General features: G+C 39.5%; 1 protein-coding gene across 4 annotated transcripts; it reads left to right on the plus strand.

The window, feature by feature from the left end:
* Positions 1–7,923: 7,923 nt before the first annotated feature.
* LOC137024969 (gastrula zinc finger protein XlCGF57.1-like) lies at positions 7,924–18,355 on the plus strand. 4 transcript variants are annotated; one of them, XM_067392948.1, is made up of 4 exons: positions 8,798–8,934; positions 14,466–14,652; positions 14,875–14,992; positions 16,372–18,355. In XM_067392948.1, exons 3-4 carry the CDS (start codon positions 14,911–14,913, stop codon positions 17,283–17,285), a joined length of 996 nt encoding a protein of 331 aa, XP_067249049.1. In that variant the 5' UTR covers positions 8,798–8,934; positions 14,466–14,652; positions 14,875–14,910; the 3' UTR covers positions 17,286–18,355. The 4 variants fall into 4 exon arrangements, with proteins under 4 accessions (XP_067249046.1, XP_067249049.1, XP_067249047.1 ...); XM_067392945.1 differs by lacking the exons at positions 14,466–14,652; positions 14,875–14,992 and adding an exon at positions 7,924–7,963 and having other exon boundaries at positions 8,613–8,934; XM_067392946.1 differs by lacking the exons at positions 14,466–14,652; positions 14,875–14,992 and adding an exon at positions 13,747–13,888 and having other exon boundaries at positions 8,814–8,934.
* Positions 18,356–19,134: the final 779 nt, after the last annotated feature.

A 19,134-nucleotide genomic window follows, 5' to 3' on the forward strand; every position in this document is an offset into this window, starting at 1 on the left:
CGGCTCGGGGGGCTCTCTTTGTGAGGCGGCCCGAAGCGGCGTCACAGTGTGCTAGGCAACACTTACCTGGCTCCACGGATGGACAGAGGGAGCAGTCGAGGCTTTGGCTGCCCGCTGCTCGCTGCTGTCCGCTGGCGACAAAGGGGGATGAGAGTGGTGAGGTTTTTCACCTCCCACTGCTCTCCAAACCCTCTTCAGACCTGGAAATGGAGGAACTGCTCTTTTAAATTTGGGTACCGCTGCCTCTTGGGTCAGTGGCGGAACAGAAACAAACCCAATAAAAGGATTTACTACCTGGTCCTCCTCCAGGGGTGGAAGAGCAGCCCCACCCATCTCTGGGTCGCCCGTCTCAGGGGTGATTCTCACCAACCAGTTAAACAGCTGCAGAGACGGGAGGCGTCATCTCCCCGCAATGGATACAGCAGAGCCTGCTGGGCCGGAGTTTCTTGCAGGGGACGACACCCTTGGCGACGAGCAGACTGAGGGGCGGCCCAAGAGGAACTCAATGGTTTGTCATGGGAAGCTACCCGATCCACTACTAACTGAGGAGAACCGCTGGGCTCAGTCCTCGACAGTGTCACCGAAAAGGCCACCTCGTAAGATGGGAGCATTGAGAAAGCATTTAGCTTGACAACCTCTCACACCTCACAAGGTAAGCCAGGGGGCACTTCTGGACCACTGAGGTGGACATCGTCTGGCTGAGGGCCTTCGCCGTGACTTTGATCACGGTTAGTCAACAAGCGCAGCTCAACCCCAGCACAGAACTACCCTCATGCAAAAAGAGTGCCTTGGCCTCACATGCAGGGGGGGTGTGGTCTGTGTACAGCCACCCCATCCAAGAGGGTAGTGAGAGAGGAAAAACTTATGCAGATTCTGGCACCTTTGGCATTCCATATTTATGGCACCAGTATACCCCCATACTGCCAAGTTTTCCATGCACATCTGGAAGACCCAGGAAAGCATGGCTGTAAACTCCGAATCTGAGTCAGCATAAGCACACACCATTACAGTGGGCTGCGTCACCCTCATTTCCAGAGCATAACAGCACTCTCTCCGATGCTGCAATCAACGTCTGTCCCTCAGCTGGAGCTCTGAATGAAATGCTAGGTTCCCCTATGAAAAGAACCAGCAATTCAATCCAGAAACTGCACAGCTTGCAATGCGCTAGAGAGGGAGGGGCCCTAGGGGGTTGGTTCCCTGAAGGAACCCCTCAACCTCATGTCACCCAAGCCATATCAGCAAAGTAGACCTCTTCTGGTGCACCAGAGAGGGCGCTACAATGGAGATTATGCAAGGGGTCCGCGCATCTAGAGCGCCGAGCGAGCACTGTGACAACCCGCGCTGCAGCCCGGCAGCTCGACGGCACACGACACGCAGAGGAGCGAGAGGTTTGCTCTCGTTGATCCCCACGGTCTCCCAGAGTGTCGGGCAGACCCGCGGCTGTTCTTTTACACACAAGCGGCAGCTGGCCAACAACAGAGGGGACTCAAGCTTCCCAGAGAAAGAAGAGTCACGACCGGCGTGTCGACGTGATCATGTTCTCATATGAAAACATGAACACCCACGAACATCATTTCAGCACGCGCCCAGACATGTGAAACGGTGATCGTGGCCATCAGTGAGGACAGGAACGACCGCATCCAGAAACACAAGTAGGATGTCGTCTTTAAAAAGACGCGAATCTACTTGTGTAAGCTCTTTCAGGGACTTTACTCTTTTAGAAGTGCTGAAGCACGCAGGGGAACGGCCACCGCAACACAGACAGGGATTGTGTGCAGCCTATCGTGTGCTTTCTCTCTCTTTGAAGGCGCTCACTCTTACCAGCCGTAAAAACGGCTTTTCAGCGCTCAAAAGCGCACCGTACCGGCCGTGAGAACAGCCTTCTGACGCTGTCAAACAGCTATTTGCTCAAAAACGGCAAACGAAACAAAAACAGAAAAAGAGAGGACTTCGACCCCGCTGCTGTGCTGTTCACCCGCACTCGGAAAAAAAGAGAAGTTCAACCAAAAAGCTTGACTCGTCTTCTAGCAGACACTCGCTTGCAGAGAACAGGAACAAACACCGTTCGGCTCCGAAGCGAAAAGCTGAAGATGCAACGCACCTGCTGCTCATTATATACCCGCGCTGCGAGGCGAGCAGCTGATGCATATGATTGCATGCCAATGTGCATTGGCTCATTTTAGTTACACTCGAAGTAGATTGGCCTCTCTAGCGAGATTCCTATTCGTCGGTCTGACCTAAATAATCAAGAACTTCTCTCTCCCTAGGGTATGTGTCCCTAAAGGGCAGAGTTAAGAAGGAAGCGATTCAGTGAGATTAATGGAATTTGAATGTATTTATTTTGTTGATTATAATTCTATCACACGTTATCATTAAAGACCTATCTTTTAGCTCTGATACCATCTACGTATATGCTGATGTATTCCAAAATGTTGACAATATTGACTTTCAGCAAACAGATTTTAGCATTTTAACAGCATTTAACTTGACAGTCTTTGTGAAGATTTTGGAGCACTGTGGGTTAACAATAGATGGTGTGTGGAAAGTGTGATTCTGGTCCTTCTAAGAGAAATAGCTTAATCCCAATATGCAGCACTACCAAACCAATGAAACCACAGGGAAAACTGCAAAAAACAGCAAATTTGTTTTGATGTTGGCCTGTTCAGCTGGTGCATAAGGAAAACGAATGTATCGGGGTGTCATCCCTATTATGGCATCCCATACATGTGGCATGACATGGCTCAGGGATGACTGTGACATCCCTGATCGGTCTGCCAACTCCCGCTGAAAAGTACCAGTGGCCAAGTGGCCTAATGCCATCAGTATTTGAAAAGGAACAGGTAGAGCATGATTTCCTCGTGAAGGTCTCTCCAATACTGGCCATAATTCAGAACACAATTCCAAGAGGTCTCAAAAGCCAATCATCATCCTGAGCCAAGAATCTTCACGATCCCTGAAAACTCATTCCCTCTGCATAGTATCATTGGCACGGTCTTCTAATAGCGCTAGCGCATCCATTGTCTCAATGACCTAAAAGCTAAATCGTATGTACAGCCAAGAGTATCCAAGCGGTGCGCACATATTTATGGCAAGATTTTTCAAAAAATATAAATCCAGATATTTGATGGAAACCAGCATACGCAAATTTCAATGCCTTGTTTGTGCGTACACAACGTTTATACATCAGGCCCCTGGTCTTCTAAATGGATAAGGACCTCCACCTATGTGATAGCAGAAATCACAGCCATATTGTCCCTTGAATTGTTTTGTGTTTCTTGGGTGTGGCCGAACAACTGAGTCAGAGCTACATATCAGTGCAAACACCTTGGAAATACGCTCTACATTTTGTGAGTCTTTCCAAATTAACCCTTCCCTCTCAAGAGAACACAGCTCTTTTATAAAAGGGATTTGCAAAACAGACATGGTAGGTTTCTTTTTACCAAACCAAATACATGGTACTCTGATGTTGTTTTTCTGTCCTTTGGCTGTAGTTCTGGGACCTGACATTGAATGGGACACACCTGGTAATTTGAGCTTCTAAAAATAGGAATTCCATCACAATTCCATAGTAAACTTATGTCACATTCACCTAACTGCTCATTTTCTTTCAATTTTCTATATTCAGCTCCACACTGTACATCATTTATAACATCGTTCTCAGCTGTAGTATGCCTTGACAAAGTTAAACTTGGATTTTCAAGAATGTGATGACAAGCTCGATAACATGTCATTTATGGTGAGAGGAGGAGAAAAGCCACCTCTGAAACAAAGACGATTCTGAATTGGTCAGAACTCCTCAAAGAGGTTGGACAAACACCTCAGTTTAAAAAATCAGTTCAAAAATTCAGGACCCGAACAAATAATCAGACGAGAAGATGCATCATGAGCATCACAAATTTCTAATTATAGCCCTCATAAATTCATAAAGTAGTGTATGTATTTCTCAGACATACCTCCATCTTTCTACAATATGCTTACTGTTAAAATTATGTGTAAAAAGGGGGGGTTAAAGTAGGTGTTAAAGTACTTAGAAATAAAATGAATACTCAGGTGTGCACTTACACCATGGTTATATATCATATAACTAAGAGAGAATCAGAGATTTTTAAACAGTATTAATAAAGATATCATCTGTTGTTAAAAATTGTAGTCAGCGATGCTAGCAGTTAATCATCATGTTTGTTTACAGTCTGTAAGCAGAGGAAAGAGCACATCCAAAAGGAGACCATGGACGAAACCTGAGGTGAACACTGTAATGAGACACATCAAATCTCACATCAGTAAAGGTCATTTGGCATCAATGAAGGAATGTGAGGTCTGCAAAAGGTGCGAGGATCCAGTCCTACGAACCGGACAGTCCAAAATATAAGAGATTAGAATTAGCGTTTTTTATTTATTTATTATTATTTCTGTCAGAGAGTGACATTAAAAATTAAATTAAGAAAACATGTTTTATTCTCCTACTGGTATGACTGAAGATTTTAACAAAGATGTTGCACAATATTGGAAAAAACAATATTTTATATCAGTAATATAATAATCAATAATAACATTCACTATTATATAACACTGGAATAACCAATTTATTACTGTACCTGTACACGTTACTATACATCTATATGTTTTGCTGTTTTTTCCCTTTGTTTTTTCTTTTTCTTTGTTACCTGTATGTGTACTTGTGTATGTCAAGGGTCAAAAAAAACAAACAAACAAAAAAAAACAAATTAATGGTTTTATATGATAAAATAACAATCTAGCCGAACACCTCAATGGTTGATTGTTTGCCTGTTGTGTGTGAAATTTTGTTCAAATCACACAAATACCATTTTTTAATCACATAGAGCTTTAAAAAAAACTTCATCCAAAACACCATTGAAAAAATTGCAATATTTTTTGTTTTAAACTTTAATGGACCCTTCGCTAAGCTCCGCCCTCCTTAGTTACCGTTGCTACGCCTGTCAAGCTTTCAAGCCTGGCAAGTCAATTAACAGTATGTATGCACCGGTGTCAGACATTTTCAAGGAGATAATTAGTCATTTTTGGCGAACAGGTGAAATATCTGAGAGAGCAAGACAAAAGGGACTGCAGTATGCATTCGAAGGATATATCCATGACATCATATGCAACCAATTAGAAAATAATTTGATCAAAATTGAAGCTAAAGCTCCAAGCGCGAGCAGCAGCCGGCTCATAATCTGACCATTCAAATGGGAAACACACAATTTATTGAGGAAAAGCTTTGTTCATACACGGCAGGTTAAGTGAAATTTGTGATTTATAATTATTAGGTTATTTTCAAACAGCTTATCCATAAGTCTTTTGGAATAAACACATGACGTTAGCCTGACCACTTTGCAATGATAACATTCTCCCATATAATTTTAGCACGCCAGGCTAACGTTACTCCATCTTGCCTTTAATCATTTCATTTCACGTTCAGATATATGCATTATGAACAAAGAACCGTCATTATTTCCAAGCAATGATGTGCTGAGTTAGCTAGCTAGCTAACCTACCCGGACTTACTGCATATGCATACATCAATATTACTTTACATTGTCATCATGATAAATAACACACAATTACTGTATTGCATTATTGCATTATTGTTAGGTATTGGGTAGGTTTAGGGTTGGGCAAAGTGTAGATATTAATAAAGCCATAAACCACGTTAAAATCACGCTGGAAGCACAATCTGATGGGTAACGTTAGCTTTTTTCAGATTTTGCTAACGTTACCCACTGTGTCAATGGGAGGTAGTAAAATCTGACAGGGTAGCACAAATTGTCAGAACACCGGCACTTCTCCCCTTGGGTTTTAGGTGGGTGGGTTTAGGAGAAAGGAAAAAAATTCCACGTCCAACCTTTTAGGATACCGGGTATCAGGTTAACACAATCCATAAGCACAACGCTTCGCCATGTTCCCTCGCTCAAATGCTTGACAGACCTCACGCGCCTAGTAACTGTTGCAAAACCACGATTGGCCTGTGGCAGTTTTCGGGCGTGGCTTAGCGAAGGGTCAATTGTATGATAGTAAAACTGCAATTAATTCGAGAATCAGATGCGTTTTACTGTTACTGGGTTGTCCTTTTTCACATTGGTAGATGCACAGGGGACCCAATTATAGCATTTGAACCATAGACTGTAAAAAAATATGGACGTAGTGTCCGTGACGTCACCCATAGAGTTCTGAACAGCAGTTTTGACGCGTAAATGAGGCCGCGGCCATCTTAGCTGCACGTGACCGCACGTCACTCCCGGATAACTGAAAATGGGCATAGAGGCGGGACGAAGTTGGAGCCCATGCGACTTGTTGCTGAAACCACGCCCGCCCTAGCTATCTATCTTAGATACTATCTAAAATATTAATAAAGATAGCAATATCATTAGATGCTCCAACACCAATAGGCTAATTCATTTGTGTGGGGTGTGCAAATAACACAAATCAAATGGGATTTCATACCTTTATAATGAAATAGAGATCGTGAGATGAATCCAATCCGTGACACTTGGGTAAAATATATATATATGTACCAGATGTATATCTCTCAAATGTTATCTCATGAGCATGTATCCAAAGTATAATTTTTCAAAATAGTGCAGCAGTTTTAGTTATATCCAGGCAGTGCTGTCAGATTTGTATATCCTCCTGGTATTGTCATTGTAGTAAATCTCAGGAACAAAACTTTTAGCCATGCCACGACGATCCAACAACGTGTGTTCCGCATGCGAGCACATGTACACAGACTGACATCTGTCTCGAGTATGCAGCAAGCCATATATTGTATAAAATAATCCAGAAAAAAGGCACAAATACGGCTGAAGTGCCAAACTCAGCGGCTGAAATGAGCTGCTGAGGTAACATGACGGCTCACAGACAGCAGCGGCATACCTGTCACTCAAGTGACCACGCCCTTTATTATGCAGAACTTTAAGGCTTAATATAATTTAAACAGATGAGCTATAAAAAAATTCACCTCCCTCAGAGTTGTCATGAAGGACAAAATTAGCAGTATAGACCAAAACCACAATATGAACCAGACTGTAAACATGTTTTTTTCTGCTGTAAACTTGACTAATTTAACATGATGGTCAATGAGAATCTGCTCACTTCTGCAGCCTGTCCCTAGCGGCCAGTCGATGAATCGTAGTTTAATTCACTTCCGTATTGGCTTCAAGAGAAACAGGGGGAGGTTGCCGCTTGATTTGAACACAGAAAAATTCTGATTATCATGATATCCCCTTTACATCAGCAGCCGCATATTGATTTGATTTTGGTGGGACAGAATCTGCTGTATTTGAGACTGGATGTATTGCAGGTTGTTTGTTACTGGTGCTCTACTGACAGAAGACAGAGATGCTGTCAGTCTTTGATTGATAAGATCATATTAAGCTCTTCTTTATTGTCCTTGTCTCGCACTTGTTCTTCTTTTTCTCTCTCCTCACCTTCACCCATCACATGCTCTTCATGTGGATCTACAGCTTCGAATATCTGGTAAAATAATAATTTAGATCAATTAACATGATTTTATTTGTGGAAAACCACAGCGATTTCTGTGGATTTCAGAAGTTGTAAATTGAGTCTGTGTTCATTGTTCATTCATTAATGAGCGATTTGAATCACTCTACATGAGCAGCAAACATCTGAGACTTAAATTACTATTGATTTCATTAAAGATATGTGAAATACTTGATTTTTAATTAGACTGAACTCTATTTATTAGTATTTCTGTATTCAGTTATATTTACATTTCTACTGATTCTTGGAAAATCATACTCTTATTAGTAGTTTTTAATTTTTTTCACATCATGGACAGGACATCAATCATTTAAATAGGTATTTCACCACGAATGCAAATCTCAATTCCTCTGCTACATGCACTTCAGGACAGCAGGACTTTTATTTTAGTGTGGTGATATGATGTCATAAGACTGCGCCGCGCTCCTGCCTCTGTTGTGAAAAGGTTTGTAATTTTAAACGGTTTAAAATATTTAATTCAATGCAAGCCATCCAGACGATTTTATAGTTTTTTGTTTGTACAAGCGATGTAAAGTTGACTCCATTATTGAAAGTAATGAATTCTCTAAAGGTATGCTCATCCACACATGAGTAACGTTAACAGAAAAGATGCGTCTCATCTCGCTCCCTATATCGTCAATCAGTTATTGTAAACACAAATTCGGTCACTGGCAAGTAGTGATGAGAGATAAAGATTTTGAAACACCGAGTCAATTGAATCAAATGTTCAGCGAAATGAATCAGTGATTCGAATCGCCGCACGCTGACGAGACCTGCTGGTCAAAACATAAACATGAAATTACAACTTTAACAAACCAATTTGTATTAAAGTCTCTAGAACATACAAGTCAGTAAATACGACGTGTAAATCATAAAATGCCTACCTAAGTATTAAGTGTCTGTTATTATATTAAGTGTTTTATTAAGTACTTTTTTTTCCTTTTTGCTAAGGTAATTTAAGGCCATTTCTTACTCCGACAGACTCTCTTTCCCCAGTGCACTAAACTATTGAACTAGGGAGTGGATTGAGACGCACCCAGAGATTTAGTTTGGATTTTTCTTTCTGTTCATTATTCTCATCTTAATTATGACAGTGTCCAAAGACAGAGAAAAACTCCTGGTGAAGCAACAGAGATCCACGCGACACTATTATAAACATGGCGTTTATTAAAGTGGAGAGTGAAGACATGAAGATTGAAGAAACATTCAGTGTGAAACCAGAAGATACTGAGACACAAACAAGTATGGCGTTTATTAAAGAAGAGAGTGAAAACCAAAAGATTGAAGAAACATTTAGAGTGAAACAAGAAGATACTGAGGAACACACAAAGATGGCATTTATTAAAGAGGAGAGTGAAGATCTGAAGATTGAAGAAACATTCAGAGTGAAACAAGAAGATTCTGAGGAACAAACAGGTTGGTTTCATTCTCACATCTGAACTCAGTCATTTGATCCTTATTGAAATGTCCAGCTCTACAGAAATGAATTATTTTAAAGAATGTGATATGAAGTGTGTAACATTAAAGGGATAGTTCACCCAAAAATGAAAATTTGATGTTTATCAGCTTACCCCCAGTGCATCCAAGATGTAGGTGACATTTTTTCTTCAGTCGATCACAAATGATGATTTTTAACTGCAACCGCTGCCCTTCTGTCATTCAAGTAATTGCAGTAGATGGGAACTTCATCTATAAGAGTGAATAAACCTTGCTTAGACAAATCCAAATGAAACCCTGCGGCTCGTGACGACACATTAATGTCCTAAGACACGAAACGATCGGTTTGTGAGAGAAACCGAAAAGTATTTATATCATTTTTTACCTCTAATACACCAACTCCGTTCAGCTTCCTCTTAGTGAGGTCAAAACACGCGTTCTGAAGACGGAAGTGATGTCTCGCCCATATACTTCAATGAGCGCGAGACATCACTTCCGTTGTCAGAGCGCGATCTGACCTCACTCACCGGAAGCTGAACGGCGTTGGACATATGTGCACACATATGTAAAAATTAAAAAAAAAATATATAATAAATTTCCATGATAAACCAGCCTTATTGCATAAGTAATGTTTTCCAGCTTCTAGTCATTATTATTATGCATGCTACCTTATATTTACCAGTTGTTATTTTACTTTAATAAAATTGAGATGTGTCATGAATGGGATTGGTACCAAAGGGTTCAACCAAAATCTAAATGTAGATATCAACATTATTTTGCAGTAAGTTAGTAAACACTTGTCAGTCAACATTAATATTTGCAAGCCTCCAAGTTTGGTAGCAAATATATGCATAATTTCCATGGTAAACCAGAGATATTAAAGTTGTTTTCCAGATTCTTGTCATTTATTGTACATGCTACCTTATATTTTTCAGTTTTCAGCTCAGCAACCTCGGTTTTGCATATTCTAAGCTAGCTACATATTCTGTCTGCTACATTCCCAGTGTTAGCAAATGCTAGCTAGTCTGTTAACATGAATAATGTATTTGCAAGCCTTCAAGCATAGACGTCACATTTTAAATCCTACCTATTGCCTTTCACCATCCACTTATTTAGCTGCTGTCGCATCCCTTGACGTCATCTCCTTTTCCCTCTTTCTTTTTCTATTTTTAGCCCCCGATAGCTTTTTTGCTTTATCCATCTTTTTCGAGTTTCAATTACAACTCACTAACGTTACTGCTGCTCACTCAGCGCTGCGCCCCGCCCACTCGCGATATTACCCTTCTATGTCTAAATTCTATGATGGAATCTTATGAGGGCACCGGCGCCTACTCTAGCCTGTTAGTCCTCTAAAATTTATATACCTTTTTTTTTATGTATAACTTTTATATAAATTTATATAACTTTTATTATTTAAAAAAAAAAAAAAAAAAAATTAACCATCGCTTTGGCGCCCCCATGGTGCGGCGCCCCTATGCGCCGCATATAGCGCATACCCACTTTTTGCGCCACTGGTTCTTTGCGTAATGGATGTGGAGAACTGTTCGATAAACAAATTGCTTAAATAGTCAGAGATTATTTCCTTGTGGTGTGCGTAAAAAGATTTTGGAGTTAATAGAGTTGTGTGTGACATAAACGTGCAGTGACTCAAGCCAGCTGACCAAATCGATTGCATTGTTTTAGTTTTATTGTGAAGTTTGATTAATATTATATTTTGTTGTAATATTATTTGTTGTATCTAAATAAGTTGCATGTATGTATAGGCTATCTGAAATTGTAATGAAAGTAATTATTTCGTTTTCTTTCGATTATTAAACTATTATTTCTGATTCTGCTTCAGATTAATAGCGCATTGCGCATATCTGAGAACTGATGTCTGTGTGTTTCAGACCCTGGCTGGCTTTGCACTGAAGTGTATATGACAATAAAGAAGTAAATCTCAATGTATTTATTTTATAGGCCTATAGGCTCATAGGTTTTTTGTCAAAAAAAAAAAAAAAATTCACAGCACCCCCTGTTCAAAATTACTTCCCGCGGCCCTGCCTGAACATAAATAGCAGTAAAAATTTAATGACTCAACTATAAGTATAAATCCACACCTTATGAGGTGCAAGAAAAACCAAAGAAAAAAAAAAAACATTTAGTCTTGGCCCGATTAGCGTTCAAATTGTTAATTTTATCACCGAACCAAAAGATACCGAACCTTAAGGCACAGGGATACATTCACAACGTGATTGGTCGGATTTTATGACGTATTGCCTATTTTAAGCCGTAACTTAACTGAACATCCGAAACAATACTGTGTGCTGAGGTAAATTCGCTCGTTGTGTGTGCGTAGTCTGCATGTGACGGTATTTTGGCCAGCTGAGAACTTGTGAAGAGCTTATAAAATGTGTAAAGTAGTCAAAACAGCGGCTGGAATCCATCCGTCACACACAAACGATCTGATGCGTGGAAACGCGCATCTGATGCCTGTGAAAACTCACGACTAGGACAAGAAAAACCGACATGCGTGAGGATTCTGTACTCTTTAGGGTCTCATCTTCCTGTTTTTGGTTAGTTTACATGTCTTTGGTCCGTGTTGCGTTCATATAATTCAAATCGCACCAGAGTTTATTTGGAAGCGGACCGAGACCCATCTTTTCAGTGGTCTTGGTCCGCTTGTTTGGTGCGCACCAGGGTTCGGATGGCAGCGTTCACATATGATCAAATGAACCACACTAACCGAGCAATCGCACCAGGGTTCGTTTTAATCGAACCAAACATGACAAGTCTGAACGCACCCTTAGTTAGGGTTAGTTCACAAAAAAAAATGAAATTTCTGTCATTAATTACTCACCCTCATGTCATTTCAAACCTGTAAGACCTTTGTTCATCTTCGAATTAAGATATTTTTGATGAAATCCAAGAGGTCCTCAATTCAATCCTAAACAGAAAGCAACAAAATTACCACATTCAAGGTCAAGAAAAGTAGTAAAGATATTGTTAAAATGGTCAACATGACTACAGTGGTTCAAACTTAATATTATGAAGCAACAAGAGCACTTTTTGTGTGCGAATACAAAACAAAAACAACTTTATTTACAAAAAATTGTGTGCTTATTTTCTTTGCCAATAACAAAACATCGCAAAAACTGAATGGAAACACCAAAGATGCTTTAATATATTATGTGTTTTATGAGATCGGTGAGCAACTGTTCGTATAAGTTTATGGACAGAAAACTAATAATTTTTATGTAGCTCAACATGGTAAGTCTTTTTGTTAAAATCACATTATCTTGATTTACAGCAAGTTCCATGTTTTGCCTTGCCTAATATGGATCTAGCTTACTGCTAAGTGTCTCCTAGTAACGTCATAACTTTCAACACATAAATGTATCTAATATGATAAAACTGCATTAGCCTACATATACATGACTGGAAGAAGTGGAAACGGTCATTTGCAGCATAATAAAAGCTCCATTGCTCTTGTCGTGTCAGCGGCATCGCTCCACTCCAACAGCATTAAGCCCCATCCTGCTTCATGCTACAGTAGCTCAGTGGTTCCCTGCTGGGTCCCGTTTTGTAGAGAAAAATATTTTCATTATCCCTTCCATTTTTATTTTTTTTGGGTATTTATGTTCACCAAGGCTGCATTTATTTATTAACCTTGTATTGTTCACTACCCTTTCGTTATGTTCGGGATGAAAACATCTAAATTAAACTGCTGTAAAAATCTATCAATCATGAATACATTTTTTTTTTGCATGAATTGGTTAATCAACCTCAGTCCTGATCAAAACTACTAAATGTAAAAAAAAAAAAAAAATCCAGGATTTTTACTCTTTTATTGCCAAGTTTATAAATGATGTAACTGATTTGGGGGGGAAACAAAAATGACTTATTTTCAATATAAAAAGTGATTGTGGACTGGATATTTTTTTACCTTTTATCACAGACTTGGGCATGTCAAAGATTAGTAACAACGTATGCATTGTTAGTTTTTGTGCAGCATCAGATTGTAATTTTTTCTCCCTCATTTACTGTTGGTGGCTGTTTTTGCCCCATTGACTTCCATTATATAACAACATTTTTTGATTGCAAAGCCATGACACAATATAATCATGCTGCATTCTTGATTGTTGGTGGTTTTCCCTGTTGGGAATAGGTAAAATGTCATTTTTACAGTTGATCACCAGGTGGCACCATTAACCCTTCAGATAGGCCTGTGCAAAAAAAAAAAGCTTAGTTTCTGGCTTTTATATGGAGTATAACAGCATATTATAGTGTGTGTGTGTGTGTGTTTGTGTGTGTGTGTGTGTGTGTGTGTGTGTGTGTGTGAGAGAGAGTGAGAGAGACCTTTGTGCACTTACCTTGATGCGTCTGAGAAAATCAAAATATTCACCTCAGCTCTCAGAACTACAAAAACAAAGTGTATTTATGCACCTGCTGCCTTTTGATGGTGAGTAGTATGGACGGCCTATGTGTGAAATGCTTGTCTTTTCTTGATGGTAAAGCCAGTTTAAAACCTTAAGTGATACGCTTTTCCGTTTTTATTCTGTAAAAAATCTACTCTGTATCAGATTTATGAACAATTTATTATGAACCAAAATGAAGCAACTCCAGTTTCTCATTATGCGGCGCCCATGGAGGTTGGTCATCTCCTCTGTAAAAAACAGATTGAACACAGAATCCACGTTCTGGACCCTTGCGATGGCATAAAGGCAGGAACACACCAAGCCGACGGTTGGCCGTTGGGCAGTTTTTGTTTGTCGGAACACCACACTTCGCTGTTTCTCCCAATCCACCCAGATCCAGGATCCTCTGAATCCTCCTTGCCTTCAGTGGAAGCTGGAGAGGATGATGAGGGTGCCACATCCAAATCAGGATCTGACTCTCCTGAGTCTGTGGTGTCAGAGGGAGAAGACGATACATCCTGCAGCTCGCTGGAGGGGTCAGGCTGCATAATCATCTCTAAAACTTCACTACAAGTCAAGCCCTTTCTCATGTTGCTTGCTGCTCTTCTCGCTATCAAATGACCAGCAGGATGGCATGCAAGTGTTTAAATCCACTTACCTTGTTTTTGTTTAGTCTGTACTTCTCACCATCAAAAGGCAGCAGGTGCATAAATACACCCTCCCCAAATCAGTGACATAATTTATGAACTTGGCAGTTAAAGGTGTTACAGAGGATGTTTTGTTTTATACGTTTTTGCAATATTACTTGAAACTGTCTTTACTAACTGATAAGAGACTATTTATTAGGTGCACTGTAAGGAATAATATCAATATACATCATCCGTGCATGAGGTAGGGCCTTAAAAACATCAGCCAATCGTTTACACGATCATCACGTAAACGATTGGCCCTCTGGCTTGTCAATCACTGCCATTATGTTCCTTGTGAGAGACGTGCGCGCTCCATTAACTTTTCACAGGCGCCGCATGCACATAGCGCATAAAACTCCGTCATTGGCTTCGGTTTGTTTTCATTGTCGCTCCTTCTTTCCTCCTCGAATTTGCAACATGGCAGATAAGAAACCCGAAGGAGGACGCAAAAGAAAGACTTTCTTTGAAGTTGCTGAGAAGAGGAGAAAATTGTCTCAAGAACGTAATCAAACCAGAGTCGTTCTTGGACAAACATTTCAACGCTGGAGAGCAATGAAGGAACAGAAAGGTGTCAAGACAGACGCGCAGTTCGCAAAAATTCTTCTCGACAGGTAACAGTGATTATCCTTTCTTTATGGAATAATTATTGTTGTACTGTTATTCAGGTATATCGACGTTGTTCTTGTACTGTAGTTGTAAGGCAATGACCAGTTTGCTAAATGCTACATGCTAGTTGGGAGTAGCGTCGACTGAGCTACGTCTTATGTTTATTATCATATAATTTCACACCCCAAAAAAATTCTCAGACTTACAGTAACTTAATCTCGTTGTAGTTATGATACTGTTACTTCAACTTCGCTGACACACCAATGGGTGAGACCCCAGGCGCCAGCTGTGTCCACTATTTTGCAGGAGTCACTCGCAGATCGGTGAGTTTTAGGTTGAACCAAGGTAACTATTATTCAGGAAATTCAACTCCTTGAGATCCAATGTAAATGTACGTTGTTATTGCCCTTATAGCAATGCTGTAATGCTATACGATAGCTTAGCTTTATTGATACAGTTCGTGCCTAAATACAAACATATCCAAAATTTCGACTTACAATGTCAGAAATACTTTGACTGTATTTGGCAGAAATTTTTCAATGTTAATGTTTTTGTCAGGCGTAACAACTGCAGATTATGAGTCCGACATAATGAATCCACTAACACGACACAGCGAATGCTGGTGGTAAACAAACACTCGTGTTCCAATACTCATGCACAAGTTTTGGGAGGCTTTCCCTGTAAATGAACTGTGAAGGAGTGGGATTGTTCTTACGCATGCACTCATTTCAAAACTTACTAACAGTCTTTGGTTTCTCAGTCGTCGAAAACATCCTCTGTAACACCTTTAACATATAATGCATTCCTGTGATCAAAGCTGAATTTTCAGCATCATTGCTCCAGATTTGCAAATCTATTTTTTCTTTGTGTGGAAGCACTGGAGTTCATCAGAAATTGAACAGGGCATCAGTATACTTTCTGAGATTAATTGTTTATTAGGTTCTATGGGTTCTATTTTCTTTTGTCTCGTTGCGCCACTCACATCTCATGTAGACATGCTGTTTTGGTTGATTTTGTTAATCTTAAGGCAGGAACACACCAAGCCAACGGTCGGCCGTTGGGCAGTTTTTGTTTTCTCAGTGTGCTCCGCACCATCGGCTGAAATTGGTCCTTGTCGGAGCTCGTCGGGCCATCTGTTCATTCTTACGCAGACACAGAACAGACGTGCTACTTGGCCGATGGCTGTCGAGCGTCGGTTTTGTGTCAGGCCAACTTTGGACCCAGACGCTGCCAACGTGAGCCAACCTCGCAGTCTGCCACTAGTTCGTCGGCTTGGTGTGTTCTTGCCTTTAAGCATATACTTCATCTGCTTTACGTTTATCTGGCACCTGCAGTCCTTTCACAAATTTGTACATGAACAGAACCATGCATCGTTCATTTATATTTTTACATGGTTCTGATACTTCAGTCACACCATCTTTAAGCAATAAAATTACCCCACTGTAAAAACAAATACAATGAGTGCGCAAACATTTAGGTGAGATAAATGTAATTTTAAAAATTGTCTAAAAAATGGCACAATAAGTGAGATGCAGCTGTGATTAGATGCCAAAAAGTAGGTAATTTGCAACTTTAATAAGCACATTGTGCTATGAATGGGCTTAAAGCTTAGCAGAAGGTCTTGGTTTCTCTACAAAATATTTTTCTAATAGGAACGTGGTTTGCAAACCCTTATTAAACTCAGGTTAACTTGTATTTCTCTCTCTCTCTTTTTTTTGCCTTAGACCTGATGCAGCTAAAAGAAACAAGTGAAGTACTTAATGAAATGGAAGAGAAAGATCAATATGAGAAACACTGTGATTTAATAACTGGAGAAAAATCTTTTAGTTGCTCACAGATCGAAAAGGCTTCCTATCAAGAGACAGGATCTAAAAGTCATTTCAACTGCCAACAGTGTGGAGAGAGTTTTGATCAACATGGATGCCTTGAAGTCCACATGAGAATTCACACTGGAGAGAAGCCTTTCTCCTGCCAACAGTGTGGAAAAAGTTTCACTCAAAAAGCTAGCCTTAAAATCCATATGAGAGTTCACACTGGAGAGAGTCCTTACACATGCAAACAGTGTGGACAAAGTTTTACTCAATTAGGAGGCCTTAAAGTCCACATGAGAATTCACTCTGGAGAAAAGTCTTTCAACTGCCAACAATGTGGAAAAAAATTCTTTCGGAAAGGATGCCTTACAATCCACATGAGGCTTCACACTGGAGAGAAACCTTACATCTGCACACTGTGTGAAAAGAGTTTTACACAAAAACAAACCCTTGATTCCCATATGAAAATTCACACTGGAGAGAACTTATACTCCTGCAAAATGTGTGAGAAGAGCTTCTCTCGAAAAGACGGTCTTAAGAATCACATGAGAATTCACACTGGAGAAAAGCCGTTTGTATGTGGTCAGTGTGGAAAGGAATTCAGACGTAATGAAACACTTAATGCCCACATGAGAATTCATACCGGAGAGAAGCCTTACACCTGCAAACTGTGTGGGAAGAGCTTCTCACAAAAAGGAAATCTTACAACCCACATGAGAACTCACACTGGAGAGAAGCCATTCGAATGTGGTCAATGTGGAAAAAGTTACAAAATTAAAGTAAACCTTGATTTACACATGAGGATTCACTCGAGAGAACGGTTTTAAAAGTCATTAGTGTGGAAGGAGTTTCATAAAAGAAAATCTTTCAAAATATGTATCTGTGAAATTAAAGCTATATTCACACTGCAACTAAATGTTGGCAAAATCTGACCGTCCACCTTCAAGAATACTTGTTTTATTTGCATTCTTATATTCTTTATGCTTTGACTTTAGGTTTTTTTATTTTCTTTCTCTTTTCTGTAGTCAAATATTGAACAATTGTAATTGTATGGTGGTGTCACTCTATTCTGTATATTGACACCTCAAAATCAAAATACTAGTTTTGCTATGATATGCCAAAATATGAATGGAAGATTGCACACAAATGTACATAAACTAAAGATTAATTAAATAATGCAGGACAATGTTCATTATTTCATTTACTGAAAGATTGCACAGATAAGCTTATGTTGTAATTTTGAACTTGATCATGACTACTGTTTCAGGGCCAAAGTTGTCCATCCCGATTACTCGATGCCTAGGTTAATCTGAAATTGTTTTGGAAAGTGAATTATGCATAGGAAAAACCTTAAAGACATTGTTGTAAACATGAACTTTAAGATATGCAAATGAACCTCATGCAAGAGAGGGGTGTTACAATATATTCAGCTCCTGAAATATTCTGTTCCACTGGGTGGCGCTTACGCGAATATTCATGATATCCTCCTATTGTGGGCGTGTCCTCGAGATAATGTGCAAGCGAATGGAACTGAAAATATTAGTACACGCTCTTCAAATCGCATCGGTTTAATGGATTATTTCGAAAAGGTAATAAAATATCCAATGTTAGTCAACAGTTCACATGTTCAAAACAATGCATAGTTTGTGTAGTATGATACATTGTCTCAGCTAGTACAAGACAAGCATTCAGATAAACAGTTAATGTAAGGATACAGCAGAGCAAACATGAGCGTATAACCTTGTTTTACACTGATGTGTTTTTTGTTTAGCTTTTTTATTTATTTGAGGATTTAGAAGGTTTTTGAATAGTTTGATTAGTCTGCTTCCTTCGTTGTCATTCTGTGACTACAGAACTGCATAGTGTTGACAACTTGAAACAAACCCTTACAAATGTATCTGTGGGCTAATAAAAAATAAGCTATATACTGGTGTGAATATTCAATGTCAACCTTAATTTCTTGATTATTATTCAATCAATATTGGTGGTGCACATTGAGTTTTTCACTTTCAACTGTTTTTCCAGCAAATTTCTTAACATGTAAATATTTGTACAAACAAAACGATTCAACAACTGAGACATAAACTGAACAAATTGCACAGACGTTTGATGAACATCTGAAAGTCTGATGTGGCACCAGCTGCTTTACAGAGCTTCTCATCCTCATGGACAGCACCAGATTTGCAGCTCTTGCTGTCCTTCTGTCTCCCTTTAGCATTGTCTCATGCATCTTACATTACAGACGTTGCAGTTTATTGCTGTGTTCACATCTGCAGTCCTCTTGTCTCCTGCAGCAGGACTAAGGCACGTTCACACAGGTGATCAGAGACCCTGGGCATCTTTATTCTGCTGTTTTTCAGAGTCAGTAGAAAGGTCTCTTTAGTGTCCTAAGTAACTGACTGTGATTGATCTATAGGTGTATGTGCAATAATTGAAAAACACAACAAACATTGTTAAAACCTTTTCTAAAGATCTGTAAAGCTTATTTGGAATGCACAAAATGATCTTTAAAATATTATCCTGAAAACTGACTTTTCTTTATTATAGTTTTTTTTTTTTTTTAACAACAAATCCAGTTAGCCTATATAAATAATACATTAAATGTTATAACAAGTACAGAAGTTATTACTCTATGAATGTAACTCTTGAAAAGAAAAATTTTTAAAATTGAAAAGA

The sequence above is a fragment of the Chanodichthys erythropterus genome, chromosome 8 (assembly GCF_024489055.1).
Source record: "Chanodichthys erythropterus isolate Z2021 chromosome 8, ASM2448905v1, whole genome shotgun sequence".
Taxonomy (NCBI): domain Eukaryota; kingdom Metazoa; phylum Chordata; class Actinopteri; order Cypriniformes; family Xenocyprididae; genus Chanodichthys; species Chanodichthys erythropterus.